The sequence below is a fragment of the Lonchura striata genome, chromosome 26, assembly GCF_050655825.1.
Source record: "Lonchura striata isolate lonStrDom1 chromosome 26, ASM5065582v1, whole genome shotgun sequence".
Lineage (NCBI taxonomy): Eukaryota > Metazoa > Chordata > Aves > Passeriformes > Estrildidae > Lonchura > Lonchura striata.
In genome coordinates, this window is record NC_140728.1 from 1,849,771 (window position 1) to 1,862,175 (window position 12,405).

The 12,405-nt window shown below is 55.1% G+C and overlaps 1 protein-coding gene across 4 annotated transcripts in view; it reads left to right on the plus strand.

Moving 5' to 3' along the window:
• PLXNA2 (plexin A2) overlaps positions 1-12,405 on the plus strand; it is a 141,926-nt gene that overhangs the window by 95,979 nt on the left and 33,542 nt on the right. For all 4 annotated transcript variants that reach the window (XM_021536033.4, XM_021536032.4, XM_085561080.1 and 1 more), the window contains exons 11-15: positions 340-436; positions 1,402-1,595; positions 7,075-7,226; positions 10,347-10,464; positions 10,901-11,037. In XM_021536033.4, coding sequence (XP_021391708.1) covers positions 340-436; positions 1,402-1,595; positions 7,075-7,226; positions 10,347-10,464; positions 10,901-11,037 — 698 coding nt within the window. The remainder of the gene's footprint in view (positions 1-339; positions 437-1,401; positions 1,596-7,074; positions 7,227-10,346; positions 10,465-10,900; positions 11,038-12,405) is intronic.

Here is a 12,405-nt window from a genome sequence, read left to right on the forward strand (position 1 = left end):
TGAACAAACTGGGCAAGAAGCAGCCTGGAGGCAGCAGTCCCAGTCTGGTTAACTGGAGGGGCTGTGTTGGTAAGCCAGAGGCTGAGTGATGAGAGCAGCCACTGCCAGTGGAGTAATTAATCTGTTACCTCTCACAAGGACTAGATCTGATTTAATTATCTCCTCCTGGTGAGGAGAAGGGACTCAAAGCAGAACCCTGGAGATGAAGTGTAAAAATGTGGTGTCTGAGGCACCAGCAGGTGTTTTTAAGCAGGCAATGAAGATGGTTTCTCTCAAAAAAACCTCTTTGTCTGGGAGAGTTGTCTCCCCAAGCATTTCACTCTGGATCTCACCCTGCAGTACCTCTATGATGGGATGGACATCAGCAACTTGGCAGTGGACTTTGCCGTGGTTTGGAACGGGAACTTCGTCATTGACAACCCAGAGAATCTGAAAGGTAAAATCTGCTTCAGCTGCCTCGGGGCCGTGGCTGGTGGGGGGCTGGAGAGGAGCAGAGACATCGTGGCCACTGAGGGTCACCCTGAGGAGGAGAGCAGCTCCCTGCACTCCTGCTGCTGCTCTCCGAGCCTTGGCTTTGGGACCCACCTGTGCAGGGGCACTGCGGCTTGGGGAGGCAAAGCTGAGCTTGTGCTGGGGTGGGCAAGTCCAGGAGCAGCTGTATCCCAAGGGAACACCCCAATCCCAGCTGTGTCCTGAGGGGATACCCCAATCCCAAACTGTATCCCAAGGGAACACCCCAATCCCAGCTGTGTCCTGAGGGGATACCCCAATCCCAAACTGTATCCCAAGGGAACACCCCAATCCCAGCTGTGTCCTGAGGGGATACCTCAATCCCAGCTGTATCCCAAGAGAATCTGTCCATCCTAGTTGCTTCCCTTGGAAGTCCCTCAAACCCAGCTATACCTCAATGGTATATCCCAGTTGTACCTCAAGGAAACACTTCAATCCCATCCATGTCCCGAGGAGATCCTCCAGTCCCATCCATGTCCCAAGGAGATCGCCCAGTCCCACCCATGTCCTGTGGCAATCTCGCAGTCCCACCCATGTCCCGTGGCAATCTCGCAGTCCCACCCATGTCCCGTGGCAATCTCCCAGTCCCACCCATGTCCCCAGGCGATCCCCCAGTCCCACCCATGTCCCGAGGCAATCTCGCAGTCCCACCCATGTCCTGTGGCAATCCCCCAGTCCCACCCATGTCCCCAGGAGATCCCCCAGTCCCACCCATGTCCCGAGGCAATCCCCCAGTCCCACCCATGTCCCAAGGAGATTGCCCAGTCCCACCCATGTCCCCAGGCGATCCCCAGTCCCAGCCATGTCCCATGGCAATCCCCCAGTCCCACCCATGTCCCCAGGCGATCCCCAGCCCCAGCCCCGGGCCCTGAGCCGTTCCTGTCCCCGCAGTGCACCTGTACAAGTGCGCGGCGCAGCGCGAGAGCTGCGGGCTGTGCCTCAAGGCCGACCCCAAGTTCGAGTGCGGCTGGTGCAGCGGCGAGGCCAGGTGCACCCTGCGGCCCCACTGCGGCTCCCCCGGCGCCCAGCCCTGGCTCGACTGGTCCAGCCACAACGTCAAGTGCTCCAACCCGCGCATCACCGAGGTGAGCCCGCGCCCCGGCCCCTCTGCTGTCCCAAAATCCCCCCGGCCCCGCAAAACACGGATAAAACGTGGACAAAACACAGATAAAACATGGATAAAACGCGGACAAAACGCAGATAAAACACAGACAAAAAGTGGATAAAACACGGATAAAATGCACATAAAACGCACATAAAACGCAGATAAAATGCGGACAAAACGCGGATAAAACGCAGACAAAACATGGACAAAACGTGGACAAAACGCGGATAAAACACTGATAAAACACTCCGGAACTTTCTGGGACGGTTTTAGTCTGCAGCTTCCACCCCACCCACGCCACGGTGACCGCCACGGACTGTGGCGGGAATGCTAATTAAACCAGGGAGCTAATTAGTCTGGAGTTGGTGGTTCTGATATTTCTGTTCAGCCCACTGAGGGATGCAAAATGTGTCCCAGGAGCATTTTCAGCAGTGAAACTGCATTCGCTCCGTTAACGCCGCTGTGAGGAATGATGCTCCTGTCAGGTGGGAATGAAGGAAGGTTTGGGTTTCTCAGTTAATTAAATCCCCCAAAAAATGCCTCCCTTGCCCCGGGTGTGCGTCCACAGTGCAAAAGGTGTAACACAGGAGGAGCAGAGTTGTCTTTTACACTAATGCTGGTGGCAGCGCTGCTCAGCACCCAAAATCTGCCAGCTGGATCAGAACTCAAGTGAGTGTGGAAATCTCCTCTTAAATTAAATTAGTTTCTACACTGGTTTAACTAAACTGGCTCAGATCCTGTGGGAGGGAGGCATCAACCTCCTTCTACAGAGGAGAGGAGGAAGCACCGAGGCTGCTGCTGTATCAGGGCTGGGTAGGGCTGGCAGGAGAATGATGTTGCTGAAGAGGGTCCATCCATCCTCAGGGACCTCACCAGACTTTTGGTATTTCTGCCTTAGGCCTCCTGCCCTACTTTGCTGGGCAGGTGTTTCCCTTGCAGGTGTTTCTCTTGTGCAGTGTTTTGTGCAGGGCAGAGTGGAGGTGGTGGGATTTGCTGGGGTTGGTTGTGCAGGGATGGGAAAGCATTAAAAAGGGTTGGAACCTTGTCCTTTCCCTGCTTGATTGATCTCTTTGTTTTCCAAGTCCCAGCTGTCCTACCAAAAGATAAAATGATCCTTAAAGGCTTCCCTGGATCCTCCCCTTGCCCTGCCACTGGGCAGAACCCAAACTTCTCTTGCCCAAGTTCTGTTCTGCTGCACAAGATTATGCTGCAGGAAGCAAAACATCCTCTACTGAGATTTGCTTCCCCATAAACCATGCAGAAAGCTGTCAAGTCAAAGAAATCTTGGAATTATTTATCTGCCCCTCCTTGAGCTGGGCAGAGAAGGAGAAAAGCACCATGCTCCAGCCACCAAGTGACTTGCATGTGAGCAGTGCCAGGCTGGCTCTGGCAGCTGGCTGCAGGCAGGGCACTGCCACCAAGTGTTTTATCACTGTCCAACTTGAAAGCAATACTTTTGGGCTCTGTCCAAGCAGAAAAGAGCAGAGCTCTGCAGTCACAGATTTCTCGACTCCATCCCCAGGTCTGTCTCAGCCTCAGAGTGAGGCTGTGGAGGAGACCAGGAGACCTCCCCAGCTTTCCTTGCTGTTTCCATCTCAGCTTTCTCAGGATTTTGGGTGCCGTTTTGCAGTGCCCAGTGCTGCAGAGCTGCACAGCTGGGAGGACACCCTGCCCTGCTGGGGCTGACCTGGCCCTGGCAGGTCCAGAGCTGGCACTGGTGATGGTCCCCCATCCCTTGGGCACCAGCAGTGACAGGACTTTGCTCTCATGCTGCAGCTCACATTGCAGCCTGGATCACCCAGACTATAAGATCCTTTAATATGGGCTGGTTTCCACTCCTCCTGCTTCATCTGGCCAGGTTCACTCTTTGTGACAAGCCCAAGGTCAAGGGCCTGGCTCCCAGGCGCCAGTGCCTTCAGGGGATGCATAAATAAGAAGAGATTGTGTCTTAATAGTTCTAAAAGTAAATGAGCAGTGGGATATTTGCAGTCCTTGCACTGCGTGAGAGGCTCAGCCCTCCCCAGCAATGTCCCCTCAGCAGCTTAAAACTTCCACCCGGTCTGTGGCCTTAGCAATAAATAAATAAAAATCAGTTTTCTGGGAACAAGCGGCGCTCTGATCTCCTATTCATTTATTTGCAGGCCTCATTAATATAACATCAGTGCAACAAACAGCTGAAGGGGGGGCAGTGTCAGGCTGAATAATGGAGTTGCTCTGCTGAGATAACAATTAGGTTGTGAATGTGCCATCAGCCGAGGCAGAGGCAGGAGGGATCATGCCGGGATGACAATGCTCATGTGCGGCTTCCCCGCTGGGCTCATCAGCTGGGACCCAGGCCTTGGAGCAGGAGCAGAAAAGCACAAAGAGGATGGAGGTGGATGGGCCTGGGGAGGGGGCAGGGGCTGTGCCGCTGGTCGGGTGCAGACCCGAACAGATGCTGTGGGCTGCTGTGCAGGGCTCCTGCTTCCTGCAGCTCCGGGCCAGCCCCGGCTCCGCAGCGACTTCTTCTGCAGGCAAAATGTTGCTTCATGTCAGACATGCCGAAAGATTCAAGCAGCAAGGCATGACACTGAGAACATTTATCCCTCGTTGGTGGAGCTGTGTCTTCTGCAGGCTGCGGGGGGAAGGGTTCTGGCACTGGGCTGGGGCTCCTGGATGCCTGGGATCCTTGGATCCCAACCTCGGGGGTCCCTTGGATCCCAACCATGGGAATCCCTTGGATCCCAACATCGGGTTTCCTTGGATCCCAGCCTCAGGGGTCCCTTGGTTCCCAACCTTGGGAATCCCTTGGATCCCAACCATGGGAATCCCTTGGATCCCAACCTCGGGGATTCCTTGGATCCCAACCTTGTGGGTCCCTTGAATCCCAACCTTGGGAGTCTCTTGGATCCCAACTTTGGAGACCCCTTGGACTCCAGTCTTGGAGATCCCTTGGATTCCAGCACTGGGTGTCCCTTGGATTCCAGCCTTGAGGGTCCCTTGGATCCCAACCATGGGAATCCCTTGGATTCCAGCCTCAGGGGCCCCTTGGATCCCAGCCTCGGGGGTCCCTGCCTTGGTTTCAGGTAAAAAGCAGCAAAAAGAGAAGTGCTCTGGGGCACCTGCGACCCTTCCCTGATCAAGGGCAGGGTGTGAGGCTGACCGAGCTCCTGGCACCCCCTCATCCCTGTAGCCAGTCCGTTTTATGAACAGAGCTGCACCCCTGAGCAGCCCTGTCCAGCTGGGACAGACTGCCCAGACCTGTTCCTGGCCAGCATTGTTCCAGGGGCTGGGCTGGGATGTGCCTCCTACAGTGGGGAGAGGAGACCTGCTCAAGGTAATTCTGCCTCCCACACCCTGCTCAGCCACCTTCAAGCTGCTTCAGTTTAGCAAACAACCTGAAAAAACTTCCAGCAGAGGTGCAGATTCCTAAACAGCAAAGGTCCAATTCCTGGCAGTGGCCTTGCTCTTTCTCAGCTGCCTGTGCAGGCCCTTTTCATCCTCCACAGAGCTCTAAGTGAAAAGCCAGTCTAGTGAAGCAATTTTCTTGAAACTGGGGAATATTTCTGGCTAATGCTGTGTGTCTCAGATCAGAAATCTGGACTGGCAGCCCTGCAGCTCCCAGCACAGCCCAGTGGGATTCAGGCAGACCAGGGGCTGGCTGTGCTGGAGGTGCCTCATCCTCACCCCAGCAAGGAGCCCGGGATGCTGCTCGGAGGGTGCCCAGCTCTGGGTGCACCGGGACCTTTAAGACTTATCTTCTTTCTGCGATTTTGACTGAATCTCTCCAGCTGTAATTAATTGAATGCATCTGTTCTAACCCTGGGGCTGCTTTATGGCACAGTTACTTCAAAACTGTTCAATTAGTGGCCACTAAAATCTAGGTCGAGTGGAGTTCCATATTGGGGATTTTCCAGGTCAGGACATTTTTAAAATACAGCATCAGCTGGGCTTTGTTTGAGGAGGCCGCTCGGCCCCGCTGCTTCTGCTCAGGTCAGGAAATGGCAAGCGGCGACTTCTTTTTTTTTGAGCAGTGATGAGGCAACGAGACGGCGGAGTAAGTGCCCCAGTAAATGGATTTTAACATCATCCAGGGCTGCAGAGGACAGTTGTAACTGCCAGGCGAGTTCAGGTGATTCCCCACCAGCGATGTAAACACTGCCAGGCCTCCAGGACTCGGTGTAACACAACCCAGCTTGGTTTTGTAGTGGGTTTATGAGCACGTCGAGCTTCCCAGAGCTAAATGATACAAGACAGGCCATGGTGTGAGTTACAGGGAACAGCAGCACAACAGGCAGTGCATGGTGAATAAATTAAAAACCTCCATCAGGCGGTGGAGGGGAGAGGGAGGTGGGAATCAAAGGATGTGGAGGAAGGAGGGGGTGGAATGGTGGCTCTGGCAGGGTGCATGGAGTTGGAATAACCTCAGCCAAAAATGGGACAGAAAGCCCAGGAAAGTGTTGGAGTCGCCCTGGCAGTGTTCAAAAACCAAGTGGATGTGGCCATTGGTTTAGTGGGGATGGTGGGATTCCTTCTGGAAGATCTTGGATGTCTTTTTGGAGATGCTGTGGGGAGCTGGGAAGCACAGGAGTGATGGGGACAGGGGTGTCCCACGGAGGCTGCTGTGGGGCAGGTCTCTGGGATGGGGTGTCCTGGTGGCACTGCCTTCCTCACTCCTGAGGAGGTGGAAAAAACCACCCATCCACCTGGAAACAGTGAGGAAAACGTTCTGAAGAGCTCAAGTTTTTTTGCCAAAGACAAGGGTGGAACAAAGAAGCGTAAACAAGATTTATCCATTAAATTAATTAAATTGCATTATTATGGATTGTGTTTATTTATTAATAACAGCTGCAGCACGGGGAAGATTAGAAACTCACCCAAGAGCAACAACAGAGCGGTGGCAGATTCAGGATAACTGTCTGAGAGTCCTGGGTCCAAATTTTGTGACCATGCATTATTGAAATTTATACTCCTAATTGAAGAGGAGATTGTCCTTAATGCAAGTCCAGGGAAGCAGGGATGATTATGGCTGAGGCAGGCTATAAACAGGCAGCTTGAAAGCACACACCTCACCCTTTAACATTTTTAAGTCATTTGAGGTGCCAAGTCACTAATAAAATGTGACATTAACATTCAGAGAACAGCCAAGGCAGAAGGTAAAGTTCTCCAAGCACCAAGCTGCTTCTGGAAGGTGACTTACCCTGCTGTGGATAGAGATAGCAGCCAGGTTTACCCTTCTGCAAGGATTTCTGGGAATGGCACTGCCCACTCTTCTTGGCCAGCTCAGGGACCTTGGAGTCCTCTCCTGGAGCAGGGCACAGGGGGATTTCAGCATCCTTGGGCTCCTCCAGGACATCCAGAAGAGCCATGAGGGGTGGCCCTGGCTGGTTTGGCAGCAGGAGCAGTGGCTCCAAACCGGGCGCGGGGCTGAAGGACGGGCATGGTGGGGACGTCACCTGGGCTTCCCTGTCTCCCTGCAGATCCTGACGGTGTCGGGGCCCCCGGAAGGAGGGACGAGGGTGACCATCCGCGGCGTGAACCTGGGCCTGGACTTCTCGGAGATCGCGCGGGGCGTGCAGGTGGCCGGGGTGCAGTGCACGCCCCTGCCCGAGCACTACGTGGTGGCCGAGCAGTGAGTGTCCCCTCCGCTGTCCCCAGCGCGCGTCCCCAGGGCCGGGCGCCGCAGAGCTCCTCCCTGAGCTCCGGCCAACGCTCAGGAGCCCAAAAGCTCACCCGGAGCCCGGGCACCTGCAGGAAGGGCTGTGGAGGTGGGCAGGGGGCATGGGAAGGGATCCCCGCGCATTCCCGCGCATTCCCACACTCTGGACTCTCTCTGCAGGGGTTAAGCAGCCCTCGAAGCTTTCATTAAAGGTTCTGTTTCCTTGCACGCCCGGTTCCTGCTTGGCTAAGCACCTTTGCTGATGAGCACCTTGCTGCCGTCGCCTCCCCATCCCGCTTGGAATTCCGCCGGCGCCGCCGGCTGCACGCAGCCATTTGTTAGGCGGGCGAGGCGGTGACAGCCCTGGAATCCGAGTGGGCTCCACTGCAGTCAATCCATTTGTTTCACTAAGAAAAATGTCAGCCCAAAATTAGAGAACAGGCCTGCACCAGGGGACGGGCGGGTAGGCCCCACGGCGCGGCACCCAATCCTCTCCCGCCCCTCGGGGCTGGGGGGGTGCTGGGGGACACCTGCGCTGGGTGGGACAGCAGAAAGGGGTGATGTGTGTCCTTGGGTTGTGTCATGCCCTGCTGGGGACAGGATGGTGTCCTGCCCTGTAGGACTGTGAGTGTGGGGCTGTCCAAGATGCCGCAGGTGGTCCCAGCAGCTCAGATCTGCCCCAGCTTCGTCCTCTGCTGGGAAACGCACTTGGTGGCTCCCACTTGGAGCCCAGCAGAGCCAGGACCTGTCAGCAGTGGTGGCCCTGGTTGGGTTTTGTCCATTCCTGGTGTTCCTTCCCCATCTGTCAGGCAGGAGGGGCACTGCTGATCCCTCTGGAGCAGCGAGGGGCAGGGCAGGGTGCCAGGGAATGTGGCATCACGGGGTGCAGGGTGCTCGGGGCTGCTGCAGGAATGGCTCCAAGCTTACTGTGAGCAGTTGGGGCTGTTCTGCTGAGCAGTACTTCGTTATATTTTATTTTTCAAATAAAGGATGGAAGATTATGAAATTATCCCCCTTTGATGGTATGAAACCCTGATTTTATAATCATGACTCTAATTACGGCTCTTGAGCTTTCAAAGTTTGTTAACATCATTAAAACATTTACCCTGGGCAGATAACAGCAAGCGTTAGCATGAGAGCTGCCTTTTAAAGATGAATACAGATAAAAGGACCCTCTTAAGGGTTCTGTGGGCAGACTGAATTCCAAGACTGTAATGACTCTGCCATATGCTCCAGCCCCGCAATCTATCAGCCAGCAATTAGGTTAATGTTGGTGAAAGGGCCACTTAGCCCGGCAATCAGCACCCTACAGCTCTGCCGAATGCATCATTTTGTAACAAGGTACCTGCTGGGGCTTTGGCTTGGAGCAGGACTCGGACCAGGTGTCCCCATCACTTGTGCCCTGTGCCACACCCGGCCCTGCCCCGCAGGATTGAGGGTTTGGTGTTCCCCTGCAGCAGGGAGAACCTCCCCACTCCTCTCCTGCCCTTGGGGTGCCAGGAATCACCCCCCAAGCTTTGTCTGCCCCAAGCTCAGAGTGGCCTCCTCTCCCCGCTGCCAGCCTGCAGGAGGAGGAGGAGGAGGAGGGAGAGGTGAAGCAGTAACAGGCAGAGAGGTGCAGGGCGATGCCTGCTTGAAAGGCAGAGTGGCAGAGGAAAGGCTCGGAGCTGAGACGCTTCCATCCCTGCTCTCCAAAGGCAGCGTCTCTCCAGGCAGCCCCTTTTGATGTGCAGCAAGGAGGACGTGCACGTTCCAGCTCCCTACCAGCATGTGTGCATTTCCTCGGCCCTCCTGGCATCACCTGTGCACAGCAGCTTCTTATTTCCTTCAGTCTTCGTGGTTTATGTTCTTTTATTTTATTTTTTATTTGCAGTGAATTTAGTACTGCCGAAGGCAGCTCGAAATGCTGCCTCCCCAAACTGGGGCCTTTTATGTCTTTGTGTGTGATGGGCAGAGGAGTGAGCACTTCCTTCTCCTTCAGCCTCAGCAGGCAGAGGCTGCTCTGGCTCTTCTCTGCTCCCAGTGCCAGGGTCAGACCCCCACCGGTATCTCCTCCCGGGTGGAACTGCACCTCCTGCCTCAGGCAGGTCACTCCTACCTCCAGCTTTTCCTCCCTGAGGCCAATTACCCACCCCCAGGTCTCCAATCCCCCTCTCAGATTTCCAGCCTGGGGCAGGTTCCTCCCGCCCTCAGCTTCCCAGAGCTGCAGGGATGCTCTTGAATTTCTCTTCCCAGCATTGCTGTGGGAGCAAGCAGCATCCAGGTCCATCTGGAGAGCCCTGCCAGCTGATGCCCCTCTGAAAACCTCCCCCAGACCTGCTGGCATGACTGGCATCCGCTTGATCCCATCCCCAGCTGGTGTCACACATCCCCCGTGCCCTGGGATTTGGGGTTATTCATCCACAGTGATCAGCTGTGGTTAACCCCAGCAGCTCTCCCTGGCCCTGCAGCTTTGCCCTGGGATTTTGGGGTCATTCATCCATCACTTGTGGTTAACCCCAGCTGCTCTCCCTGGCCCTGCAGCTTTCCCAGCCTCAGGATGTGCCCGTGGGGCTGAGCAGGACCGCACCAGGAGCACGGGGACAAGCTCCTGTGACCACCACGAGGGCAGCCAGCCCTGTCCCCCAGCAGGAGCTGCTCTCCAGGGCTGTCTCTATCATCTCCCAGCAGGTTTCTCCAGTTTTGATTAACTGGGAGTCTGCAGTGTGAGCTGTTCCCTTAATGAACTCATCTGTTACTCTGAGGACTTCGCACTCACTTTGCTACTGGCTAATATATTGCCATTAGTGCTCTGCTTTGCTCTGGAGTTTACAGCTTGTAATAATTATGTCTAATTTTGATTTTTTTTTTCCCCTTTAAATTACTACACGGGTTAAAAATAGACTCAGTAATTAACTTCTTCCAAAGAGGCAGATATCAAAGTTAAAAAGGAGGGGTGGGGAGAGGAAGGAGAAATAAAGGCGGCATGGAGCCGTGCAGGGCACGGCTGGCACCTCCTGCCAAAGCTTCCCTGTGGCATTTCTGCTTCCAGGATCGTGCAGGGCACTGCTGGCACCTCCTGCCAAAGCTTCCCTGCGGCATTTCTGCTTCCAGGATCGTCTGTGAAATGGGCCAGGCGCTTCCAGGGATCAGCTCCGGCCCAGTGCTCCTGTGCATCGGGGAGTGCCAGCCCGAGTTCACGGCCAAGTCGGCGCAGCACTACATGTTCGTGGTGAGTGTCCTGCTGGGCACAGCACGTGTGGCCCCCCTCTGGGAGCTGAGCCTGCCACACGGAGGGGCTTCAGCTCCACAACACACTTCTGGAATTGCTGGGTTTATTATGGGGCTTTCCCCCCGATGTTGAGCAATTTTTGGTGGCCCACTCATCAAGCACAGCTTGCAGGATCCAGAGCTCGCCCTGTGAATGAACCAGGGCTCCCACAGCTTTGTGGGGACAGTGAATTGTGGAATTCCCAGACTGGTTTGGGTTGGAAGGGATCCTCAAAGACCCTGTCCCACCCCTGCCATGGGCAGGGACACCTTCCACTAGCCCAGGCTGCTCCGAGCCCTCTGTCCAAGCTGTCCAAGGGATGTCCTGCACTGTCACAGGCAGCCGCAGCAGCTCCTGGCTGCAGCAGGAGCTATGAGCTGTCCTTTCCTTCCTGCAGACCCCAGCTGTGAGCTTCCTGAGCCCCAGCCGCGGCCCGGAGTCAGGAGGGACCATGGTGACCATCTCTGGCCACCACCTGGGGGCTGGCAGCCGCGTGTCCGTGCTCCTGGGGAACCAGACCTGCGAATTCCACGCGTAAGAGACCAGCACGGGCTCCTGCAGCACCTCCCGCTGCCCTCCCAGCACGGATCTGCTGGAGCTGAATGTGCAAAAATCCATCTGGGAGCCCCTAAGGCTCCCATTCCCTCTTTTATTGCATGAAACCATCTTCTCTTTTATTGTGATGGAGGCTTGCATGGCAAGGGAGGGATTCATCGGTGTCAGTGCAGTTCATTATTTCATTTTAATGCTGTTCCAATGGTAACTGCTCTGAAAATCACAGTGAAACACCACTGGGATGGAAATATGCTTATATTGGTCATCAGTACCTGCCCCCAGCCTGGCTGCCCGGAAGAAAATGGAACATTTATATGAAATATCTCCTTTCTCTTTTCACAGACCTGCATTGCTTTTAATGTAGCCACTGCTGCAGGTGCCTCGACCTCCTAAAAATGGTCTGGGATCCTCAGGGCAGAGCAAGGCGAGGGTCTGCTCACACCTCCTGCTGAGGAACTTGCACAGCCATCAATCTCTGCTGGGGTTTTGATGGCAAATTTGTTTTTTCCCCAGCAGTGTAAACACAGAGATGACATTTGCAGGGTTTAATGGGTTTTCCTGGGGCTTAGTTAAAAAAAGAGATGTGTGGCTTACCTCTGTGTGTATCAGTACACAGTCCTGCCCACCCTGCTGGCAGTGGGCACAGCCTGGGTGGCCACCAGGTATCCAAAGGGATTCTGCCTCCCAGATCCTCACTCAGGCTGCCCAGGAGGAGCTGAGGAAGTTTCTGGGACAGCAGAGATCCCTGGAGGTGAATTTCTCATCCAAAAGCCTCAGAGGTTCTTGGACGTGGGAGCTGTGGGCGTTCAGGTGTGGGAGCACATTGGGTTATCAGCAGGGCTTGCTCTGGATCCATCCCAGGATGGTGCTCAGGGCATTCCAGAACCTTCCAGTGCAGCTCAGCCCTCCAGGCGTTAAGCAGTGAAACCACCCCACCAATATTTCCTTCCACAGCCAAAACAAAGGTGCCAGATTGCTCCCTCAGATGGAGACAGGGACAGCAGAAGTGCAGGGTCAGCCCTGGAACGACATCCCTCAAATACCTGATCCTGTTCAGGCAACCTGCAGCTCCTGACCTGCAAAACCTGGGGGAGCTTTGGGTTCCCTGGCTGTGCTGAAGCAGCAGGACAGCGAGCAGTGCCCCAAACCTCACGTGTGGCCTCGCTGTGCACTTGCTTTGCCTCGCACTCTTTGGAGGCAGCGAACTCCAATTGTACTCCAGGGCGTGGGGGGAGCCTGACGAGATGAAGCGGCTCCTAATGAGATTCCCTCTAATTACAGCTTCCCCCATTCTCCCCTCTCTGGTCGGAGGAGTGGGTAGATTCACCATGACGACACAATAATAGC